The 24,749-nt window shown below is 38.8% G+C and overlaps 2 protein-coding genes across 3 annotated transcripts; one reads left to right on the top strand and one right to left on the bottom strand.

Annotated features, from left to right (window-relative positions):
* Positions 1–2,135: 2,135 nt before the first annotated feature.
* LOC112062012 (guanine nucleotide-binding protein G(I)/G(S)/G(O) subunit gamma-5-like) lies at positions 2,136–2,652 on the bottom strand. Its single transcript, XM_055081976.1, has one exon. It carries the CDS (start codon positions 2,569–2,571, stop codon positions 2,365–2,367), a length of 207 nt encoding a protein of 68 aa, XP_054937951.1. The 5' UTR covers positions 2,572–2,652; the 3' UTR covers positions 2,136–2,364.
* Positions 2,653–7,345: 4,693 nt separating this feature from the next.
* EIF2S3 (eukaryotic translation initiation factor 2 subunit gamma) lies at positions 7,346–24,642 on the top strand. 2 transcript variants are annotated; one of them, XM_024115268.3, is made up of 12 exons: positions 7,346–7,554; positions 8,106–8,169; positions 9,137–9,264; positions 9,355–9,476; positions 11,775–11,869; positions 13,152–13,310; positions 14,261–14,395; positions 15,905–15,999; positions 16,420–16,564; positions 18,260–18,429; positions 18,808–18,980; positions 23,780–24,642. In XM_024115268.3, exons 1-12 carry the CDS (start codon positions 7,486–7,488, stop codon positions 23,841–23,843), a joined length of 1,419 nt encoding a protein of 472 aa, XP_023971036.1. In that variant the 5' UTR covers positions 7,346–7,485; the 3' UTR covers positions 23,844–24,642. The 2 variants fall into 2 exon arrangements, with proteins under 2 accessions (XP_023971036.1, XP_054937950.1); XM_055081975.1 differs by lacking the exon at positions 23,780–24,642 and having other exon boundaries at positions 7,393–7,554; positions 18,808–19,010.
* Positions 24,643–24,749: the final 107 nt, after the last annotated feature.

Here is a 24,749-nt window from a genome sequence, read left to right on the forward strand (position 1 = left end):
TGTATGTGTCAATCCCAGTCTCCCAATTTATCCCTCCCCCCCTTTCCCCTTGGTAACCATAAGTTTGTTTTCTACATCTGTGACTCTATTTCTGTTTTGTAAATAAGTTCATTTGTACCATTTTTTTAGATTCCACAATATAAGTGATATCATGTGATATTTGTCTTTCTCTGTCTGACTTACTTCACTCAGTATGACAATCTCTAGGTCTGTTTTAACTGAAAATATTTACCTTGAAATGCAGTCTAGACAATGCCCCCTTGAGAATGAAAACATTAAAAAATAAAATTTTAAGAGAAATTCACCACTTTTGTGCTCCTTACAAGCTAATGAAAAATAACACTGTGTTTCAGAAGCCTCAGCATGCAAGCCACATATTCATGAGGTGTTTGGAAGATTACCAAGGGGCTGAGGGTAAGTAGAGCAAGGGCTGGGCTCTGGGGCACTCCAACGTTAGGGAGTCATCTGGGAGAAGATAGAGAGCTGCCAAGGAGACAGAGAAGGAGTAGCCAGTGACACAAGAATAAAACAGAGTGTGCTATGCTAAGCTGGCTAGAAAAGTACTGTAAGTTGTTAAACACCCACTATCAATCAAAGATGAAATTATTGCCATCATTTTAATAAAATGTATTTACTTTGAAACACAATGTAGACAATACCCCCTTGTAAACGAAAATGTTAAAAAGAACAAATCTTCCCCTAAAGTTAATCATTTTTATGTTCTTTATGAACGAATGAAAAGCAACACTATACTTTAGAAGCCTCAAGACACAAGCCGCATATTCATCAATACTGCACTTCAGTAGATGTGCATGCAAACACACACACATCCTAAGTGTGAACGCCAGAGTTGAGGTGAGTGGGAGCAATGAAGAGCTGCTATATGGTGTTTTCTTCATGGAAGAAGTGAAGAAAAGCCTCCAATAACTACTGTTGCCAGAGCACAGCTTTAGGGTTTGGGGACTGTGGTTAAGGATAGAGACGGGATTGAATCTAGGCTCTGAGGTTTTTTATTGGTTCTGAAACTAAGTTCTTCAAAAAAACAGCTGTCTTGGGACAAAATGTCTATGTCAGTACAGGGCATGGAGGGACTTCAGGTAAGTCAGTTCTGGCCTCTTCAGCTTGGGGCGGGGGTAGCTGAAGTGGAAGCAGGGGAGGTACATGTGAACAACCGGGGCCCAGGTCTGGCTGAAAGGATGGCTGAACTTTCCGCTGTTCTGGGAGCATGACTTGGGAGGGACACTGGAATGCTAAACATAAGTGGGGCAGGCTGGCCCTCTGGGAATGGAAGTCTCAAGGTTGTGAAGATGGTGATTTTCCTCAAATTTATCTACAGATTTAAAACAATCCCTATCAGAAGTGTTCTCCTTACACAAGCAAACACCATGTGCCTGTGACACTTTGGTCAGCTTCACCAGAGAGCAGTGCAGGAGACCGTGCAGCACAGTGCTTCAACATGTGGGTTCTGGGTCTGACTGCGTGGGTTCAAATCCTAGATCCTCCATTTTTTTGCTTTATGCCTTGGGGCAATTTATTTAAAAACAATTTTTTTTTAAAGAAGATGTTGGGGGTAGGAGTTTATTAATTAATTTATTTTTGCTGTGTTGGGTCTTCGTTTCTGTGCGAGGGCTTTCTCTAGTTGGGGCAAGTGGGGGCTACTCTACATCGCGGTGCGCGGGCCTCTCAGTATCGTGGCCTCTCTTGTTGCGGAGCACAGGCTCCAGACGCGCAGGCTCAGTAGTTGTGGCTCACGGGCCTAGTTGCTCCGCGGCATGTGGGATCCTCCCAGACCAGGGCTCGAACCCGTGTTCCCTGCATTAGCAGGCAGATTCTCAACCACTGCGCCACCAGGGAAGCCCTCCAAAAAATTTTTATTTTATATTGGAGTATAATTGATAAACAATGTTGTGTTAGTTTCAGGTGTACAGTAAAGTGATTCAGTTATACATAGACGTGTATCTATTTCAAATTCTTTCCCCATTTAAGTTATGACAGAATATTGAGCAGAGTTCCCTGTGCTGTATAGTAGGTCCTTGTTGGTTATCTATTTTAAATATAGCAGTGTGCACATGTCAATTAATTTCACCTTTCCAAGGATATGGACAATCTCCAAGGGTAATTGTTTTTCTTTTTTTTTTTATACTAAGTATTTTATTGTATGCTGCCACCAGTGTATATAAAATAATGACCCTTGTGAAACAAATTCATGAATATTCAGGGAGGTAGACTGACAAAAGTAGAAGTTTGTATAGTATGGCACGTGTTATAGAGACAGGCTTTTGTACAGGCTTCAAATTTACCTTTCCTTTGAATATTCCCCGGTTTATGAAAAGTGGTTTAAAAACCTTGCAAAGATTCATTTTACTACAAAAAGGAACAGACTTTCTGAGGTCTGAAGGGATTTGTACTTGAAGATACTCCAGTCAGCAGGGGGTCATGTTGAACATTCTGCAGACAGAATTGTTTCAAATCTGCAGCTGCCTGGGAAACCTTCACGCGGTTGAGCCCGGCCTCCAGCCGGAGCTGTTGAACCACTTTCTTCATAGCGGCGACGCTGGAGGAACCAGACATGGCGCACGCGAGAGCTGGGCAGATCGGCAATCCGTCGGTGGATCGGTGGCGGGTCCTCCAAGGGTAATTGTAAGGAACAAATGCAATAAGGACTGTAAACCACTCAGCACCATGCCTGGTAAACAGTAAATATTTATCTATATTATTATTACTAAGAAATATATGCTAAGAATTTGGGGGTATTTAGGAAGAGGAGAGCATCCAAAGGAATAAAAAGATATAATCCCCCCCAAAATAAAATCCCTATCAAAAACCCAGCAGGCTTTATTGCAGAAATTGACAAGTTGATCCTGAAATTTATATGGAAATACAAAGGCTCTAGAAGAGCCAAACCAGTTTTGAAAAAGAACATAGTTAAAGGACTTACACATTCCAAATTCAAAAGGTACTATAAAACTACAGAAATCAAGACATTGTGGTACTGGCATAAGGATAGACATGTAGATCAATGGAACAGAATAGAGAGTCCAGAAATAAACATTTATATGGTCAATTTCTTTTAAAAAAATATTTATTTGGCTGCACCGGGTCTTAGTTGCGGCATGCAGGATTTTCGTTATGTCATGCAGGATCTTTTTTTTTTTTTTTTTTTTAGTTGCGGCGTGCGAATTCTTAGTTGCGGCATGTGGGATCTAGTTCCCCAACCAGGGATCAAACCTGGGCCCCCTGCATTGGGAGCACGGAGGCTTAGCCACGGGACCACCCGGGAAGTCCTTGGTCAATTTATTTTTGACAAAGGTGCCAAGGCAATTCCATAGGAAAAGGATTGTCTTTTCAGTATATAGTGCTGGTACAATTGGATAACTAAATGCAAAAATATGGAGTTAAACCCTTAGCTCACACTATACACAAAATAGATCACAGACCCAAAAGGTAAGAGCTGAAACCATAAACCTTTAAGAAGAAAACATAGGAGTAGGGGACTTCCCTGGTGGCACAATGGTTAAGAATCCACCCGCCAATGCAGGGGACACGGGTTCGAGCCCTGGTCCAGGAAGATCACACATGCTGTGGAGCAACTAAGACTGTGTGTGCCACAACTACTGAGCCTGTGCTCTACAGCCCGCGAGCCACAACTACTGAAGCCCACGCGCCTAGAGCCCGTGCTCTGCAACAAGACAAGCCACCGCAATGAGAAGCCACGCACCGCAGAGAAGAGTAGCCCCCGCTCGCCACAGCTAGAGAAAGCCCGTGCGCAGCAACGAAGACCCAATGCAGCCACAAATAAAAATAAATAAATAGATAAATTTTTTAAAAAAAGAAAACATAGGAGTAAATCTTTGTGTCCTTGGGTTAGGCAAAGTGTTCTTAAATTTGACACCAAAAGCAAGATTCATAAAAGAAGAAATAAATTGGACTTCATCAAAGGTAGAAACTTGTTCTTCACAGACACCATTAAGAAAATGAAAAGACAAGCTACAGACTGGGAGAAAACATTTGCAAATCATGCATCTGATGAAGACTTGTATCCAGAATATATAAAGAACTCTTGCAACTCAATAATAAGATAAACAACCCAATTTTAAAATGGGTTTAAAGAGATATGAATGGCTATTAAGTACATGAAAAGATGTTCAACATAGTCATTAAAGAAATGCAAATTAAAACCACATCTACTAGAATGTCTACAATAAAAAGAAGAGACAATATCAAGCATTGGTAAGGGTGTGGAGAAACGAGCTCTCATATGTTGCTGCTGGGAATGTAATATGGTGCAGCCACTTTGGAAAAATTAGGCTGTTCCTCAAGATGTTAAACATAGATTTACCATAGGACTCAGCAAATGCACAACTAGATATTTACCAACATAAAGGAAAATATGTTCTCATAAAAACTTGTACACAAATGTTCATAGCAATATTATTCACAACACCCCAAAAGTGGAAACAATCCCAATATCCATCAGCTGGCGAATGGATCAACAAAAGCATTATGTCCATAAAATGGAATTATATTCAGCAATAGAAAGGCATGAACTACTACTGATAGATGCTACAACATGGAGGAACCTCAAAATCATTATGCTAAGTGAGAGAAGCCAGAAGCAGAAGACCACATATTGTATGATTCCATTTATATAAAATGTCCAGTAAAGGCAAATCTATATATAGAGAAAGACCACTAGTGGTTGCCCGGGGCCAGAGGTGGATTCGGGGATTGACTGCAAATGGGCTGCAAATGGGATTGACATGAGGGATCTCTTTGGGGTGATGGAAATGTTCAAAATCTGGATTGTGGTGATGGTTGCACAACTCTGTAAATTTACTTAAAAGCATTGAATTGTATACTTTTTTTTTCTCGCGCCTTGCAGCTTGTCGGATCTTAGTTCCCCCCGACCAGGGATTGAACCCAGGCCCGGGCCATGAAAGCGCCGAATCCTAACCACTGGACCACCAGGGAATTCCCCAAGTTGGAGCCAATGTTAATACTATTATTAATAGCATTATTTTCAGTGACATTTCTACTTCCAATAAAAGTTTCTGACAGTGAAGCATATTATATACTATTACCAACAAATTTTATATTTTTTATTGAGATATAATTCACATACCATAAGATTCACCCTTTTAAACAGTACAATTCAGTTTTTTAGTATATTTGCAGTTGTATAACCATCACCACTAATTCCACATCTTTATTACCTCAATGGGTTTTCTGAATTGGCTGGTACAGTATAACTATTTAGAATGTAAGATAAATTTGAAATTTAGGAACTTATAAATTTAGAAGTTAAATTTGTTCAAATTTAGGAATTAAATGCCTCTACCCAAATACAATATATTGTACAGTTTCTACCATCACTTAACCAATGAATGCATTTATTGAAATGTAACTTCCTATTTTAGGTTAACTGTTGTACCCAAAACTTGTGTGATAGAAAACATATATATATGTTTTATATATGTAAACATATGTTTACAAAATGTTTATTTTATTGAAGTATAGTTGATTTACAATGTGTTAATTTCTGCTGTACAGCAAACTGATTCAGTTATACATATATATACATTCTTTTTCATATTCCTTTCCATTATGGTTTACCACAGGATGTTGAATATAGTTCCCTGCGCTATACAGTAGGACCTTGTTGTTTATCCATTCTATATATAATTGTTTGCATCTGCTAATCCCAAACTCCCAATCCATCCCTCCCCGACTCCCCCCCCCCTTGGCAACCAGAAGTCTGTTCTCTATGTCTGTGATTCTGTTTCGTAGATAAGTTCATTTGTCATATTTTAGATTCCGCATATGTGATATCATATGGTATTTGTCGTTCTCTGATAGAAAACATATATTGATTTTAATCTTGCTTAAGTATTCAATGACCACAGGTAACTGAAATACTCATTTCTCCTTACATTTTTTTCTGGCTAGAAATGAAGACCTGTACATGATAGAAAATTTGTAAAGTGTAGAAATGCATGAAGAGAAATGAAACCTACTGTAATTCTTTTTAACACGACGAAAAAGGGGTTAAGAAAGTCTCAAAAATCTTTAAATTTTAAAATACCGATTTATTGGTAATCGTTCCAGTGAAGAAGTGGGTTTTCTCGGATTTGTTTTTTTCATACAGAATACAGTTTGTTATTATATGCACATTTTACTGAAAATCAGGAAGTCAAGAAAGCAATACCTCTTACCAGAAACAAAATTCCAAGTATATTAAAATAAGAGATTATAAATATCTTTAGTATATTCACTACTCTTTGCTTTTTTTCAGTTTTTTTTTTTTTTTGCGGTACACGGGCCTCTCACTGTTGTGGCCTCTCCCCTTGCGGAGCGCAGGCTCCGGACGCGCAGGCTCAGCGGCCATGGCTCACGGGCCCAGCCGCTCCGCGGCATGTGGGATCTTCCCGGACCGGGGCACGAACCCGTGTCCCCTGCATCGGCAGGCGGACTCTCAACCACTGCGCTACCAGAGAAGCCTTTTTTCACTGTTTTAAAAAACAAATCCCCAAAGAATAATTTTACATTTGATTTTAGAGCAGGTGATTTTTAACTGTATTTTCTTACATTTAAGATTTACAAAAAATATGTATGTACAGATTGTTTTCTGTTCTTGGGATAAAAAAACATATTTGATGACTCCCAATTTCCACTGAATACTATTTGTACTCTCAAACATGACATTTGAAGACCTTCACTTTTCATTAGCTGCAGAAAAAGTACATTGAATATTTAGAAACAAGAGTAAAAAAAATAGAGATGGAAATTCGGATCGGCTTTTAAAAAAAAATTGGGGCGCTCTCACGACACCTAACTTCTATCCAGTGCTAGCTCCATTGGCGCCACCATGGACCACCTCCCTGGCTCTAGAAACCTCCCTCCGAGAACAAGACTTTGCTTTTGCCCTCCCTGGGCCGCGGAACCTCCGCGTGAGGGCGCCCTCCCCACCGCCAGCTCGGTGCGCGGCCACTTTCCGGCCAAGGGTCCCGGCCGGACCCAGAGCTGATCTCGCCTTACTAAATTATAGAAATCGGTAAATAAGGCCATTCCCACTGTCTATCCTCACACCCCAGATAAGAATGCCAGGTTTCGGGAAATTCTTTCGGCCCTCCCCACGGGAAACGGAAATGGCTACACCCTCCCCAGCGCGCGCGTCGGTTGCATCGCCAGCTTAGCAAGGGGCCTTTTGTAGGGCTGCCCTCACCGTTGCCTGCACAAATATGCAACAGGTCTGCTGCGAATAAATCCTGAAACTGGCCTTGTGTTTTTTAGTCAGCCTGGCGGCAGGCACTGTACAAATCCATGGGGAGAAAAGTCCAAGCAGTGAGGCCTCCGCTGCACCGGCCATCCTCCTCTACCAGGCCTGGGCCCTAGTCGGCCCTCCCGCCTCCGCTGCCCCGCCCTGCTCAAGGGGGCTTGCGAACGGTCAGGCAGCCACCCGGACGACTTCCTTCCTCTCCGGGCAAGATGGCGGGGGGCGAGGCTGGTGTGACTTTAGGGCAGCCGCACCTTTCTCGGCAAGATCTCAACACTTTGGTAAGTCATCGCTCTGGCAGGATGCTGAAGGAGCTCAGGAGTGGGGATGACCGGGCCTTCCGGGAGGCTTTGAGACGAGGCAGTGCCGGGCTGTCGGGAGCATGGGTTAGGAGGGAGACCCGGAGCCCGGCGCCCTAAGTCGTGCTCGCGCCGCCCCACGCGCCTCTGCTAGTATGCGAGCTGGGAATGAGGCTATGCGGTCGTGGGACCCCGAGCCTCCCGAATGATTCGGCTGGAAAGTCACAGTGTTAAGTGTCATTAAGGCTTTTCAGTTTGGAAGGTCTGGGAAGGGAGTATCTACACTGTCCTTAGTGCTAATGCTCTCAAGGTTGGGGGACCTCAAGCTTCCACATCTCCCATAGTCAGTGTGTAACGATGAAGGACTTCTAGGGCTTCCAGTCATCAGAGTCCAAGGTTGCTTGTACAGAAAAAGCGCTTTAGAAGTAGAAGAGGGCTATTCAAATGGTGGAGAGCTGTAGGTAGCAAATGTAAAGTCAAAGTTGTGATTTGTTTTATGTACAGCGATTTAAAATAAAAATGTTCGATTGCAGGATGTTACCAAGTTGACGCCACTTTCACATGAAGTTATCAGCAGACAGGCCACAATTAATATAGGTAAGATAAGAATAACTTGGAGACCTGACTTAATTGATCTCCGGCCACTAATTTTAACCTCTTCCTTTGTGTGATTACCTGAATTACATGAAGATGCAGATATTCAATAAATAGATGTTCAGCTCTTGCGAGCCAAGCACCTGCTAGATATTTTTGGGTAGCCCATGTTGCCCGTGCCTAGCTTACAGACTAGGTGAGAAGAAGCGATAAATACATAAGAAAAGTTTAATAGTATAAGGTGATTGTAGTCATGTAGCATTTTAAAGAAGATGGGGAAACGCGACTGTACTTGCCACACAGGGTTATTGCAAGGGCAGAGTTTGTGGAAGTTTTGTTTGATACATAAGCTATTATTAACTAGATAATTTTTTTTCTTAATTGGCACATAGAATTTTGGAGAAGAAGTTATGTTGACTGATTGTAAATTTGGAGTATTTGAGAGTCTGCACAAACAACACAGTAAAACCTAGTTAAAAGTAAGACTCTTCCATGAGGCTTTTATTATAAGATATGTGCTACCCTTGACAGCATTACCGTAATGATACCTGAATTGTTTTCTTGTTTTCATGGATTCCTTTTTGTTGTGCGAGGGCTCCTCATACTTATTTACTTCACTCTGAAAATGCTGGAAAGTTTCTTGATATGCAAGATTTCATGTACTTTTTACCAAGTGTTTAGTTTAAATGAAGGCATTCTTTTCTGTGAGTAAAAACATAAGATGGATAGCTTTTATTATGCTGAGTATGGTTTAAAACAAGGTTGTCGGTTACATGGAAAGTTCTCCTCAGTCCTGTATCAGAGTAAGTTTTTTGTAATCAAGGATGTGTAGGAGGAGAAATTGAAGTCACTATTAGTTTTACATTGATGTTTACAGTGAGTTATGGCTTTGGGTTTTCTACTCTAAAACTGAAAAAATATGTTGTGTAACTGAATGCACATGAATTAATTTTTTGTACTTTGTCTATAGGTACAATTGGTCATGTAGCTCATGGGAAGTCTACGGTTGTAAAAGCTATTTCTGGAGTTCACACTGTCAGGTTCAAAAATGAACTAGAAAGAAACATTACAATCAAACTTGGCTATGCTAATGCTAAGGTGAGCTGTGTACAGTGAAATTAGAAACTAACTTTAATTGTTGAATGTGCAGATAACAAATCCAAGTCTTTTTTTCATTGGAACTTTTAGATTTATAAACTTGACGACCCAAGTTGTCCTCGGCCAGAATGTTATAGATCCTGTGGAAGTAGTACACCCGATGAGTTTCCTACAGATATTCCAGGGACCAAAGGGAACTTCAAATTAGTCAGGTGACCTCTTTTCTGCTAAAAACACTTTACACTTCATATTTTGTTGTTGTGTGATTTGTGCTTTTTGAAATATTTAACTGAGATTTTAAACAGTGAACCTAATTGTTGAATGGCTTTATTTTTGCATTATTTTGTTTTTCTTGTCCATAATGACAATAATTTGAAAAGTCAAGTATTTAAATGTACATTAAGAGGTGTACATGTAAGTTCTCCAAAGGAAAAGTATCACATAAGCAGAATGAAATGGAGGGAAACACAGCTCATTGGATTTAAGGGATTCTTTTTGCCAGGCCTCCTAAATTTCTCTTAAACAGTGTTGTTTCTGTTTCTTAGAGGAGAACAAAGCCTTTCTTAATCACATTTTTTAAATACACGGGCTTGTTACACATCTGTTTTCTGAATATGGTTGCATATACTTATACTTTATTAGAGGATACTGTCATCCACCCAGCGATGTTTATGGGGTTTGGGGATATTCCACAAAGAAATTGTAGATTGGAGCAGAGCTGGGACTAGGGAGAGGCGAATGAAGCCCAAAGTTTAAGGGGAGGGAGAAGCTTTAAAAAGAAAAGAAAAGAAAAAGGGCCTCGGTAATCAAGATAAATAGTATTATTTATTTATTTATTTTTAAATTAAAAAAAATTTTTTTTTGGCACCACCGTGCAGCTTGTGGGATCTTAGTTCCCTGACAGCTCAAACTACTAGTGTTTTCCTTTTCATTATCACTTGGGGTTTTTTGTTTGATTTGCTTTTGGCATGGCATTGTTGCTGATCCTGTTTTCATTTAAATTTTTGAATTTTGTTTATCATGGATTTTTTGCATGAATTTTGATTTTTTAAAATATTAAATTTAAATATTGTTTGGTTTGATTACTGGGTTTTTTTGGGCACCCCCTTAAATTTTGCACCTAGGGCGGCGAGTGGCTCACTTGCCTCACCCTAGTTTTGGCCCTTAGCAGATATCAGCAAACTTTTCCTGCAAAGGGCCCAATAGTAAATATTTTCAGCTTTGCAGGCCATAGATTCTCTTTGCAGCTACTCATTTCTGCTCTTGTGTTGTGAAAGCAGACATGATGTGCATGAGTGGTTATGGCAGTGGGCCAGTCTGCTGCCCCATTTTTATTTTTATTTTTTCCTCTTTTTTTTTTTTTTTTTTTTTTTTTTTTTTTGTTCGTTGCGGAGCGCAGGCTCCGGACGCGCAGGCCCAGCGTCCATGGCTCACGGGCCCAGCCGCTCCGCGGCATCGGCAGGCAGACTCTCAACCACTGCGCCACCAGGGAAGCCCTGCCCCTATTTTTAGATCGTGATTGTGAGCATACAATTATTAAAAATAATGATTCTGAATGAGTAGCATAATTTTGTTTAAATGATGCTGCCGTCTGCACTTCAGATGGGCAATTCCAGCTTTTCAAGATGCTGGAGAAGTTTTTGGAAATTTTTTTAGATGGCACTGCCCATTCTGTTAACACTGGTTTAGCTTTCAAATCAATGACATTCCCAGTATATACTTTATACCATATTCACTTTGATTGGATTTGGGAGTTTTTGTATCCAGTTATTTCTACACATAGCTAATTTCATTTGCTTTGTAATGATCTGCAGTGATTTTACTCTCAGCCAGTAGGTAATTTTTGTTGTTCTTTTCATATTTTATTTTTTCCCTCCAGTTTTATTGAGCTATAATTGACATACAGCACTGTATACGCTTAAGGTATACAGCAGAATGATTTGACTTTCATACGTCGTGAAATGATGATCGCAATAAGTTTAGTGAACATCCATCATCTCATATAAACTTAAATGAGTAGAAAAAAAATTTTTTCCTTATGATGAGGACTCTTACGATTTATTCTGTTAACAACTTTTATGTATAACAAACAGTGGTGTTAACTATATTTATCATATTGTATGTCATATTTCTAGTACTTATTTATCTTATAACTGAAAGTGTGTACCTTTTGACTGCTTTCATTCGATTCCCCCTCCCTCCATCCCCCACCTCTGGTAACCACAGATCTGGTAATCACAAATCTGATTTCTTTCTCTATGAGTTTTATTGTTTGTTTGTTTTTGAAGTATAATTGAGCCAGTAGGTAATCTTATTTCTAAGGTCTAGAAGCACCAAGTCCTGTAACCACTTGACTTTACAGAAATAAGAATTATTTCCATATTCTTATTTCATATTTATATGTAATATTCATATTCTATATTTAAAGGATTTTAATTTTAGGAAATCTGTAACTCGAATGTTGAAGTATTGATTGATCTTAGGACTGATTGCTGTTTTTTAATTGTTAGACATGTTTCCTTTGTTGACTGTCCTGGCCACGATATTTTGATGGCTACTATGCTGAACGGTGCCGCAGTGATGGATGCAGCTCTTCTGTTGATAGGTAAATACGTCAGAAGTGGTTTGGACAAATCATTGTGGAGCAAATCCAAGATGGACTATTTAAAGGGAAACTAAGGCCTTTAAGGGCCACATCCAGTACCTAAAGGTGACGGAAATGGGAACTAACATGTCAACCAGGATGATATCCTTGTCTACCAGCTATCACAAAATACTAAAGTAGACCTAGGGCAGATGTCTTGTGAGAATTCTTTTGGTAGTATATATTTGAAAAAAATCAATAGTGCATTTTCTCCCCTTAGATCACATGAAATGATTTATTAGTTTTATATTTACATGTAAAAGTACATGTATTTTTGTGTGTGTGTGCATCTTTGAGTTGTCTACTGCAGCCCTGGTGTATAATGGTTTTATTTAGATGCACATCATTCATAATAAGTGCTGATGTCTAGATGAATTGGGGTTTTCAAGGCTGTTGTTGTGCCACCTTCCTTATGTGAGCTGTCAAGAGATTTTGTTGCTATGGGATATAATTTTTAAAAGTATGCCGAGTGGATATAGCACAGGACACCTGAACATCATCACTTAGGATGGTCATTAAGGTGCCCAAAAAACATACCTATTTCTTTATAATACCAGTGGTTGTTTTTAGTGTTCTTCCCTCGGTTTGTTAGGGAGTAGCCTCTGATAGTAGCTGAAATTCATGGACTGTGTTAAGTGTCTTCCCTTAATTACTCTCTGCCTCTCAGGAGCTTGACTGGGCCAGAACGTCTCTAAGACTAGACAGAGCCAGAGGGCTCTTCCTTATGCCTGAGCAAAAGCTAAGGGCAGACCCTGAGATGCCAAACTTGTGGGTTCCAAGCTTTTGCCGTAGGACCAGGGAAGAGAGCCAAATGATCAGGAGGCTCCAGTGAATCCAGACAGTGGATGAAGCAGGGGCAAAGGTGGATGCTCGGCGACGATCCAGGACTTTTGCCTTGAGTAGGGCTAGGGCATTCAAGCGTTTCCTTTTTTAGATGTCAGCTAGTGTTTTTTTGGTAGTACAATACACATAACACAAAATTTAGCATTTTAGCCATTAAAAGTATACAAGTCAGTGATGTTAAGTACATTCACAGTGTTCTACAAGTGTCAGCACTGTCTAGTTCTGGAACATTTTCATCACCCCAAAAGGAAACCCTGTGCCCATTAAGCAATTACTCTGATCCCCCTTTCCCTCAGTCCCTGGCAACTACTAACCTGCCTTCTGTCTCTTACGGATTTGCCTATTCTGACAAATATTTCTAGCTAATTCTCATGCGTCTTTTTTATTCTTTATCATTTAGCTGGTAATGAGTCTTGTCCTCAGCCCCAGACTTCTGAGCACCTGGCTGCTATAGAAATCATGAAACTGAAGCATATTTTGATTCTACAAAATAAAATTGATTTGGTAAAAGAAAGCCAGGCTAAAGAACAGTATGAACAGATCCTTGCGTTTGTACAAGGTAAGAAGCCATAATATCTAATAAAAATCCTCCTCAGTGATAGTAAAATAAACAAAAGCATTTAAAAAAAAAAACCCAAAAAACCTTAAGTCTTTGGAATTCCGTGGCGGTCCAGTGGTTGGGATTCTGCCCTTTCACTGCCGAGGGAGTGGGTTCAATCCCTGGTCGGGGAACTAAGATCCTGCAAGCCACACGGCATGGCCAAAAAAATTAATTAATTAAAAAAAAAATCCATTAAAAAAACACTTCAGTCTTACACTGTTCTTACTGAGTAGCTACTTTTAGAATGGAAACTGACAATGATTTATTTTATCTTTTAGTGTTCCTTTCCTTTAACAGCAGTGTTTTTCATTTCAGGGAAGACATTATTGACATTTGACCCTCTCTTAGCCTTGTTTTTCTTGTTAGAATGGTTGATTTCCTATGCACCCAGTTCTCTCATAACAAAAAAGCATAAATCATTTTGATTAAAATCTCATTGTGTTTGGTCTGTTTCTTTCACCAGCCTGTTTGACATTTAATTAATAAGGAGCAAATACTATATATGCCATCAGTCTTTGATTAGCAGAGTCTATAATTTTATCTTGACATTTATTGGGAAGTTAATTACATGTTATTAGAAATCTTTCAACTAGTAAAGTGCTCTTTCCCAGGAGTGTTAGTATTTTATTCTTTTGAGCAGTTTTATCATTTTGGTGTATTAAATATATCTGTTAATATATTTTGACTTTTTTTTCCTTTAAATGCTATAATATTCATTTTCAGGAGCAAAAACAAACATAGAATACTGACACTTTTCTAAAAAGAATTATCATTTTCTACCTGTTGCTGGCATTTGTCTGGGGATGTTTAGGCATCTATTTTAGTAATCTTAACTGTTTCCTATAATATGTAAAGAACAAGTTCTGTAAAACTGAAGAATTTTGATCTTTCTGAATTTTGTCTTATAGGTACAGTAGCAGAAGGAGCTCCTATTATTCCAATTTCCGCTCAGCTGAAATACAATATTGAAGTTGTCTGCGAGTACATAGTAAAGAAAATTCCAGTACCCCCAAGAGACTTTACTTCAGAACCCCGACTTATTGGTAAGTGATAGGATTTTGTCTGATCTTTTTCACATTGGTGATTCCTCTTTAAGGGAATCAGCAATGATTTATGCAGAGGTGATAATAAATTACAATCTCCATAAAATTTTTTTTTAATTCAATTCTGAGATTGTATTAGCAGTGCTAGACTGCATTACTGATGAGAGAAAGTTTTGAATACAGAAGGAACTTTTAGTCTTTTTGTGCTTGGTATGTGATACGTTACACGATTGAGATGGAGTAATGCATTGTTCTGTATGGAATTATGTTTTAGTCAGGAGCAGGATATTAGAATTTCCATACAAATTATTTCATTGTACCATTAATGAAGATTTTCATGTCTTTCAACTTATTTAAGTTCATAGTACCAATATTGGTATAATTTGATCATCTAAACTCGTGATTTCTACACAGATATAGGAGCCTTTTCAAAACAGACATTTGAACCCCTCTCTTCATCCAGACCCCCCCTCTGTGTGTTGTGGGAAGGGTTCTCTTGGGTCATTGTGATGTGTACCCCTTGTTAATGATAACTGCTCTCAGGACCAAAGTGCAGGTCACATAGTTCTAGGGTTGTGGGTTTTTTTGTTTTTTGGGTTTTTAGAATTTATTTATTTATTTATTTATCTTTTGGCTGTGTTGGGTCTTTGTTGCTGTGTGTAGGCTTTCTCTAGTTGCGGCGAGCCGGGGCTACTCTTCGTTGCGGTGCACAGGCTTCTCATTGCGGAGCATGGGCTCTAGGTGCACCAGCTCAGTAGTTGTGGCTCGTGGGCTCAGTAGTTGTGGCTCGTGGGCTCTAGAGCGCAGGCTCAGTAGTTGTGACGCACGGGCTTAGTTGCTCCGTGGCATGTGGGATCTTCCCAGACCAGGGATCGAACCCTTGTCCCCTGCATTGGCAGGTGGATTCTTAACCACTGTGCCACCAGGGAAGTCCAATCCTAGGGTTGTTTTGAAGTTTTAAAACTACATTTTTAATGCAGAAATCATATAATATAGAGGTATATGAAGAAAAAGGTCTACAATCTCCCTGCCTCGCCCCTTAGCCCTGAAGTAACCAAAGTTAACAGTTGGTGTGTACTATTCCCGCACCTTTCTCTTTGTTCATATCATCGTGTATAAACATATACACGTTTCTTGTTTTAGTTTTTGTTTGTGGAAGTGGGATCATACTATGCATAACTAGTTTTTTCTTTTTTCCTTAACAATATATGAAGGTTATCCTTCCACATCATTACATGTGCTCTAACATTCTTTTTTAATAGCTGCATGATACTCCATACTATGGGTGTACCATTATATGCCTCCTATCAATGAACTTTTAAGTTATTTCCACTTTTTCCACGTAATTAAGGTTGCAGTATACTTAGTTGGAATAATATTAGATTTTGTCACAAAGTCCCCCTTGTATAAATCTTACGTGTCTACTATTTTAGAGAAGTTAACTTAATCAAATTTTTCTGAAGTTAAAGTGAATAGAATTGGCTTTAATTTGTTTTGTTTTGTTTTTAGTTATTAGATCCTTTGATGTCAACAAACCTGGCTGTGAAGTTGATGACCTTAAGGGGGGTGTAGCTGGTGGTAGTATCCTAAAAGGAGTATTAAAGGTAAACTAGGTTTTGGTTGTTGTGTTTTTATTTTGTTTGGTTTTCTCTTGTCTTAATTAGGAAAATAGTATGAACACTCCAAATTGAAAAGTAATTTTTTTCTTCATGGTGTCTAGTACTTGATATAGACTTCTTTGTTTACTATTATATCTTTTGAGTGTGTTTGACCTCTAACTTTATAGGCTTCTATGAATATGGAGCACATTTTACATGGTGATAGGCCTGTGTGGTAGGTAGTTTGAAACATTTGGATGGTTCTGGTTTTGAAGATCTCTCCCACATCTTTTTTTTAAAAATAGTGATCTTTGAAATAGAGAAAGGATTGCTTTTCAGTTTTGTGGTCTTCCTGTTAGGACTTTTTGTATGTAATGGAAATCGTGTTGTCCCACAAATTCTAATCACTAATTTATATTTTTACAGGTGGGCCAGGAGATAGAAGTCAGACCTGGTATTGTTTCCAAAGATAGTGAAGGAAAGCTCATGTGTAAACCCATCTTTTCCAAAATTGTATCACTTTTCGCAGAGCATAATGATCTTCAGTATGCTGCTCCAGGAGGTCTTATTGGTAAAGATTTTTCTCTCATCCCTACGTTTTTGTTTTTGTTTTTGTTTTTGTTTGTGGTATGCGGGCCTCCCTCTGCTGTGGCCTCTCCCGTTGCGGAGCACAGGCTCCGGACGCGCAGGCTCAGCGGCCATGGCTCACGGGCCCAGCCGCTCCGCGGCATGTGGGATCCTCCCAGACCGGGGCGCGAACCCGGTTCCCCTGCATCGGCAGGCGGACGCGCAACCACTGTGCCACCAGGGAAGCCCTCATCCCTACGTTTTTAATTTGTGGATGTTCATGGTACTTTTCATGAGAAACATTACTCATAAAGATATATTATAGATTTTTAATTTGATGTTTAATAATTGAATGGGGTAGAGGAACATGTGGTTAAGCTGTTGATTTTAGGTCATAAGATGGTTTCATGTGTTTGTAAAAATTATTTTTAAACATAAAGTAGAATTTTGGTTTAGTTTTTAAAGTAGCTCCTTTTTAGCAGTAACAAAGTAAGTTTTATGTCCTATCATTTAAAATACCTAACTATACTTTTTTTTTTAGCCTACATGGTTTTGGGGGTAGAGTGGTGGTGGTTTTTTGTTTTTGTTTTTTTTTAATGTATGTTTTGCAAATGGAGAGTTACCCACAAATGTCAGCTGAATCATGTCAGATCATAGTTACACTGAGGTGGGAATTAAAGAAGATAACTTCCATTATGTTGGAATTACTGAGATAATTTATGTATCTTCTGATCTCATACAATAGTGTATTACCAGATACCCAGAAAAAGGCAAGATACAGTGAGAATTAGAGGTATATAACTTTTGGATTAAAGAAGAAAACATTTGGTGAAGGAGTTTGTCTTTTTGTTCTCTGGTGTTTGGCTGTATAATTCATTTTTCTATTGTATCTTGTAATTAGGAGTTTACCATGTATAATTTATCCTTTTTGTTTGTTTTGTAAACAAGGAAACTCTGGAGACTTCTAAAATTTAACTTATGGAACTTTTCAAACATAAAAGTAGAGAGAATAGTGTAATGTAGCGTAATGTGTGGTCATGTAGCCACCACCCAGGTTCAACAGTTAATACTTTACCACTCTTTTTTTTTTTTTACTTTGGCCACGCTATGCGGTTTGCGGGATGTTAGTTCCCTGGAACCTGGGCCCACGGCAGTGAGAGCACCAACTCCTAACCAGTGGACCTCCAGGAATTCCCAGCACTTTACTATTCTTGCCTCATCTTTGTATCTTCTTCCCTCTTCTCCTTGAAAGACATACAGCTAAATTATTTTGAAGTGGATCCCAGGAATCATATAAAGTCTTTAAGCTATCTTTTTGATCAGCCTTCCAGGGGAGAAATGGCAGGCAAATATCCTGAAAACTACTCTTGAATTTCGTATCTTTTCAACCTTCATTAAGGATATTCAGGCTCATTTTTGAGTTAGGCTCTTAGCTCTGTTTGTCCTTTGCTTAGAATTTAAATCAAGAGAATCTTTCTGTTCTCAAATGCCCAGCTAACCCATGAGTTTACAGTTCTGTTTCTTCAGATAAAACAGGTATTTTGTCACATCTATGTAGCTAATACATGAGTATGAAAATATAAGTGTGTATTAAAATGTATAGGTATATGCTGTACTTGTTTGACTAAGTTTTTTGGGTAAACAGCTTTATAGGAAATAAAATGTTGAACAATAAAATGTATATCTTATTTTGTATTAGGAGTTGGAACAAAAATTGACCCCACTTTGTGCCGGGCTGACAGAATGGTGGGGCAGGTACTTGGTGCAGTTGGAGCTTTACCTGAGATCTTCACAGAACTGGAAATTTCCTATTTCCTGCTTAGACGGCTTCTAGGTGTACGCACTGAAGGAGACAAGAAAGCAGCAAAAGTAAGTGCTTTCTGTAATTCCTGTTCCAAAAAAAGTGACAGTGAAGTTAAGACCAGTTTTGAGGTTCATTTCTTTTCACTTAACATGGGACTAAGAAAAAAGAAGAGGTAGATAAATTTGACTTCCTGAAAATTGAGGACTTCTATATGGCAGTCAGTTCAAAGTAAAACAAAACAGGAAACAGTCTGTCATGTATGACAGTGACATGATAATGCCTATTATCCATGTGATTTTTTTAAAAAGTCTTACTGAGATCAGGTTGGCAGAGATGGAAAATTGCTGACATCTTTTGTTGGCAAGGTTGTAGGAAAATAAGCAGTTATTTGGAAAGCATTTTCTTAATTTTGGGGTTTATTTTTCCCCCCTTGATTTCCCTAGGTGCAAAAGCTGTCTAAGAATGAAGTGCTTATGGTGAACATAGGATCCCTGTCGACAGGAGGAAGAGTTAGTGCAGTCAAGGCTGATTTGGGCAAAATCGTTTTGACTAATCCTGTGTGCACAGAAGTAGGAGAAAAAATTGCACTTAGCCGAAGAGTTGAGAAACACTGGCGGTAAGTTTATTAGCCTTTGTCAGTGTCTAATAAAAAAGACAGAATCAGTTTTCTTAACACATGCACAAACACACTTTACCTTGAACGCAATAGTTACTGTACTGTGGTTTCAACTCTCAACTGTTTATTCGAATGACTTAGAAATCTGTATTTCTAGGCCTGATTTGTGATAGACACAACCTATGCGAAAACCAGTGAACTTAGGTTTAATATCTCCCTTATCTTTTTCTGAACCGTTTGAGGATAGGTTGCCCCTTGTTGTCTAATACTTTGGTGTATATTTCCTAAAAACAAGGATATTCTCTTATATAACCACTTAACAAGTTTAACATTGTTAAAATACTGAAATCTCCAGTCTTTTCCAGTTTTATCACTTCTTCCAGTAATGTCCCCTGTGTCCCCTGTCTAGGATCATGCATTGCATTTAGTTTTCATGTCTCTTGATCTCTAATCTGGAACTACCTCAGCCTTTCTTTGTCTTGTCATTGGCAATTTTGAAGAATACAAGCTAGTTCCTTTCCAGACTGCTCCTCAGTTTGGGTTTACTTGGTATTTCCTAAGAGTAGGTTCAGGTTACGTATTCTTGGTTGGAATACTTTCGTGTAGGTGGTGATGTCTCTCCTTAGGGAGTCACAGCCAAAGACACATGATATCTGATTCCTCCTTGTTGAGGTTAATTTTGATCATGCAGTCAAGGTGTTAGCCAGAGTTAGTGCAGTCAAGGCTGATTTGGGCAAAATCGTTTTGACTAATCCTGTGTGCACAGAAGTAGGAGAAAAAATTGCACTTAGCCGAAGAGTTGAGAAACACTGGCGGTAAGTTTATTAGCCTTTGTCAGTGTCTAATAAAAAAGACAGAATCAGTTTTCTTAACACATGCACAAACACACTTTACCTTGAACGCAATAGTTACTGTACTGTGGTTTCAACTCTCAACTGTTTATTCGAATGACTTAGAAATCTGTATTTCTAGGCCTGATTTGTGATAGACACAACCTATGCGAAAACCAGTGAACTTAGGTTTAATATCTCCCTTATCTTTTTCTGAACCGTTTGAGGATAGGTTGCCCCTTGTTGTCTAATACTTTGGTGTATATTTCCTAAAAACAAGGATATTCTCTTATATAACCACTTAACAAGTTTAACATTGTTAAAATACTGAAATCTCCAGTCTTTTCCAGTTTTATCACTTCTTCCAGTAATGTCCCCTGTGTCCCCTGTCTAGGATCATGCATTGCATTTAGTTTTCATGTCTCTTGATCTCTAATCTGGAACTACCTCAGCCTTTCTTTGTCTTGTCATTGGCAATTTTGAAGAATACAAGCTAGTTCCTTTCCAGACTGCTCCTCAGTTTGGGTTTACTTGGTATTTCCTAAGAGTAGGTTCAGGTTACGTATTCTTGGTTGGAATACTTTCGTGTAGGTGGTGATGTCTCTCCTTAGGGAGTCACAGCCAAAGACACATGATATCTGATTCCTCCTTGTTGAGGTTAATTTTGATCATGCAGTCAAGGTGTTAGCCAGTTTCTCCACTATATGGTTACTCTTTTTTACCCTTGCAAATAAGCATTCTGTGGGGCTACTCTATGCAAATAGCCTGCTCCTCATCAAATCCCACCCCGCTGGATTTAGCATCCACTGATGATTTTTGTCTGAATTGAGCTTGATTATAGTGTTTACAAGATGGTGTAAACATCCCCCAGCTCCACCACTCCTCATTTATCATTTGTCATTCTTTCTGCCCCGTTATTTACTTATCTAGTTGTAATACGCACTCATGGCATCCTATTTTATTTAGTAGGTTATGATTCATTACTGTTCTTATTTATTTATTTATTTTGAATGTTTGAATTTTATTTATTTTTTATACAGCAGATTCTTATTAGTTATCCATTTTATACATGTTAGTGTATATATGTCAATCCCAATCTCCCAATTCATCTCACCACCACCTCTACACCCCACCAAGTTTGTTCTCTCCATCTGTGTCTCTTTTTCTGCCTTGCAAACCGGTTCATCTGTACCATTTTTCTAGATTCCACATATATGCGTTAAATACACGTATTTGTTTTTCTCTTTCTGACTTACTTCACTCTGTATGACAGTCTCTAGATTTCATCTATGTCTCTACAAATGACCCAATTTCGTTCCTTTTTATGACTGAGTAATATTCCATTGTATATACGTACCACATCTTTTTCCATTCTTCTGTCAGTGGGCACTTAGGTTGCTTCCATGTCCTGGCTATTGTAAAAGTGATGCAATGAACATTGTGGTATATAACTCTTTGAATTATGGTTTTCTCAGGTATATGCCCAGTAGTGGGATTGCTGGGTCGTATGGTAGTTCTATTTGTAGTTTTTTAAGGAACCTCCATACTATTCTCCGTAGTGGCTGTATCAATTTACATTCCCACCGACAGTGCAAGAGGGTTCCCTTTTCTCCACACCCTCTCCAGCATTTATTGTTTGTAGATTTTCTCATGATGCCCGTTCTGACTGGTGTGAGGTGATAACCTGTTCTTATTTATTTTGATACCCAAATTGTCAAGGATTTGTCCAGTAGAGACCCTTTAAGTGACTCCTATGTCCTTTTGACATTTCCCCCCTTTTTTTTTAAACCTATTATTAAGGAATCCATTTCTATGACTATCATGAAACCCAGGCTAGGTTAGCAGTGATGCATTCTGGAGGTAACTACATCCCACTCTGGACTTTCTGGTAATAGCCACTGTCTTCTCTACCTCAGCTGAAAACCCAGAATCAGTCCCTGCCCTCCTACCTTGGGAAGATGCCAAAGCCAACTACATAAGAGGCTTTTTCAGAGAAGATGACTTTTCTTAGAAGACAAACCCTCTGCTTTGTTTTACGAAGCAGATAGCAACCCCATGGACAAGTTGGGACTTGCTCAAGCCTCAATATTTCCCCATTGGGTTTGTTTTTGTTTTTTGGACAGTTCCTTACTTTGTGGCACAAGGTGTTCTGGAATCATCTTGTACCTCTCCCCTGCTCCAGTTTAGAACTGGTCATTTCTCCTGAGGGGGCCCTGGTTCCTCTTAGTGGGAAATGGTATTAGAAATGCAGGTACGGGTGCTAGGTGTGCTTGTTGCTCCTAAGGTGCTGTTGCTTCGGGGCGCTTTGAGTGGATAGAGCTAGGAAACATGCACATATTGTTGACTCCTGTCTCTTTTCTCTTTTCCTGGTTGGTTACTGAATCTACTCTTTCCTTTCTATTCTGTGTGACCTCATTATAGCCCATACCACCATCATTTCACACATAAAAGTTATCGCAAAAGATTCCTAATTTGCCTCTTCCACTGTTACTTAAGCACTCAGTCAAAATTAATCTTCGTAAAACATTTTTTCATGCTGTACTCAGTAATTTTTAGTAGCTTCCCACTACTTTCTGATATTCAGGACCTTTCTGGAAGCCTGCTTGAACGAATTTTAAGTTTCTTCTGCTTTGTCTCATATAAACCCTCTAAATTAGACTGTTCTGTGTCCTGATTGTCCCCATAATTACTCATATCACCCTTACCTTTGTTTTTTTCTCATTACCTACCTCCCTTATTAAGGCTTCCCTGGTACAGTGCCTCAGGATGGTCTCTCACCATTTACTGTTCAGAAGATATGAATTATTACTCTCTAATTTAGAGTTAAACTTTTTGTTCTCTTTTAAGTAAATCATTTCTGCTTCGTGGTGATTTATGCTAGCTTGATTTTACTTTCTCGTGTGATTATACTATTTGCTGTTATAGACATACTGATTTACAGTGTATTTTAAAAGAAAGGAATGATCTTTTTGTGTCTTTTTCCTTTTTTTTCTTTTTTTTCTTTTTCTTTTTTTTTTTTTTTTGTGGCTGCGCCAGGTCTTAGTTGTGGCACACAGGATCTTCGTTGCTGCATGCGGGAGCTTTAGTTGTGGCACGTGAACTCTTAGTTGCAGCATGTGGGATCTAGTTCCCTGACCAGGGATCGAACCCAGTCCCCCTGCATTGGGAGCACAGAGTCTTAGCCACTGGACCACCAGTGAGGTCCCTGTCTACTAATATTGTAAGAGGATTCTATCCAAATGAAATTTTATACGTTGCTTAAAAATTAGCAAGTATGTTAAAAGAAATGAAAGCATCTGAATGATCCTTATGTTCTTTAGATTTGTTGTTTTGAACCCGTGCTTAGGTAAGTTCTGTTCTAGAAGCTACAATTGAGGTAGCAGTCTGGCCTGCCCGGTGACTAGAGCAGACATTGAAAGAGAGAAGGAGCAGGAATCCCTCTGCTCTTGGGAGTAATCTGTTTATAGATTATCTAGTCCTCTAGGTCTTCTCTTAATTTCCTTTACCAGCTAAAGTCATGATAAAGCAAGCCATGGTGATCCGTTGAAGTGCTGTGAATGGTTAAAAAACAAAATAGAGCAAAACATAAAAACATTTTTCAAAGAGGAAAAGAGAATGAAATTTAAAAAAAAAATCAGACTGAGGTGGTTTGTGTATCAGCATTGTTCCTTGGGCGAACTGGAAGGTTCTTCATTCGTGGTTCTGAGGGGCAGGTATATTTTGATAAGAGTGAAGATGAGCATATTTATACTAGCACTTTTTTGTTTGCTTTTCCTATCATTCCTTCTGGCTAGAGCCCATCTCTGGATCTAAGAAGATAGTGTGAGCTTTCTTTCTGAAGGAGCAGGTTTTGGAAACAAATTTAGATTTAGCAGATAGGCAAGTAAAACTAGTTATGTCATGTGATTATGTGGTAATGATAATGAAATGGATATAAAATTCATGCTTTCTTTTATTTTCATTTTGCAGTTTAATTGGTTGGGGTCAAATAAGAAGAGGAGTGACAATCAAGCCAACAGTAGATGATGACTGAAGAATTAAATAATAGATTTGGATGGAGTTGGAATTTCTCTTAACAACCTAGGGGTATATTTTCAAAGCAATAGTGAGGAATTAATTTCACAGCTCATTACCTTAGGAGTAGCTGTAAGGATATTCTCATTTTTTGGTGATGAAAATTTAACCTCTAGTACTAAAATAGGGTCTACAATAAATGTAAAAATTGGTGTAATGTTGGATTGAATCTACATTTTACCAGAAATTAATCATTCCCAAATAATGTCTAATTTATACATCAGTGCAGGTTTGAAAGGAAACTGCTACAACCAGCCTTTGCTGTAGCACACATACCACTGAATCTGTTTGAAATAAAATTTTTCTTCTTATTTTTCATGATTCGTCTTTGAGTAGCTCCAGGCTTGAAGGATTATTGTTATCAGTAAAAACTTGAAGACAAATTCTTGAAGACCAACTTCCCTTTACCCCATATTTTATGTTGCTTTTATCTTTTTAATTTTGAGTGACAAATTAATAGGTTCAAATAAAATTGTCCTTTCAGGCATGAGGGCTTGTTCCCATGGACACACTTTCTTTCCCTTTTTTTTCTGGACTAGAACACAGGAAGCTAGAGCCCGAAGTTCTCATCCTCTCCCTGTGATGCCCTGCAATTGTTTCTGTGTTGCTTTACGCCCGAAACCCTACAGCCTTCCTCCATTGGAAAGTACTGTTAACACCGGATGATTTTAGTTAAGTAACAAAGATCTTTCCAGGCCTTATTTTATGTTTTTTCTTAACTGCTTAATTGATGAGGTTGTGATGTAGATTCTATTATTAGTAATCTTTGGAACTTTCAGGAGGCAAAAAATGTTATACAGCAAAGGGTGAGCCCTTTCGCTTTTAACTTATTCTCCGTGTTCTTGCACTTTTCCTGTGTTGTGCA

Source organism: Physeter macrocephalus, chromosome 21 (genome assembly GCF_002837175.3).
Source record: "Physeter macrocephalus isolate SW-GA chromosome 21, ASM283717v5, whole genome shotgun sequence".
NCBI lineage: Eukaryota > Metazoa > Chordata > Mammalia > Artiodactyla > Physeteridae > Physeter > Physeter macrocephalus.

Coding starts and splice junctions, on each gene's coding strand:
- LOC112062012 (XM_055081976.1), bottom strand. CDS start 2,571: ATGTCTGGTTCCTCCAGCGTCGCCGCTATGAAGAAAGTGGTTCAACAG.
- EIF2S3 (XM_024115268.3), top strand. CDS start 7,486: ATGGCGGGGGGCGAGGCTGGTGTGACTTTAGGGCAGCCGCACCTTTCT. Junction 9,477..11,774: donor GGGAACTTCAAATTAGTCAG/GTGACCTCTTTT, acceptor TTTAATTGTTAG/ACATGTTTCCTTTGTTGACT. Junction 13,311..14,260: donor GATCCTTGCGTTTGTACAAG/GTAAGAAGCCAT, acceptor TTTGTCTTATAG/GTACAGTAGCAGAAGGAGCT.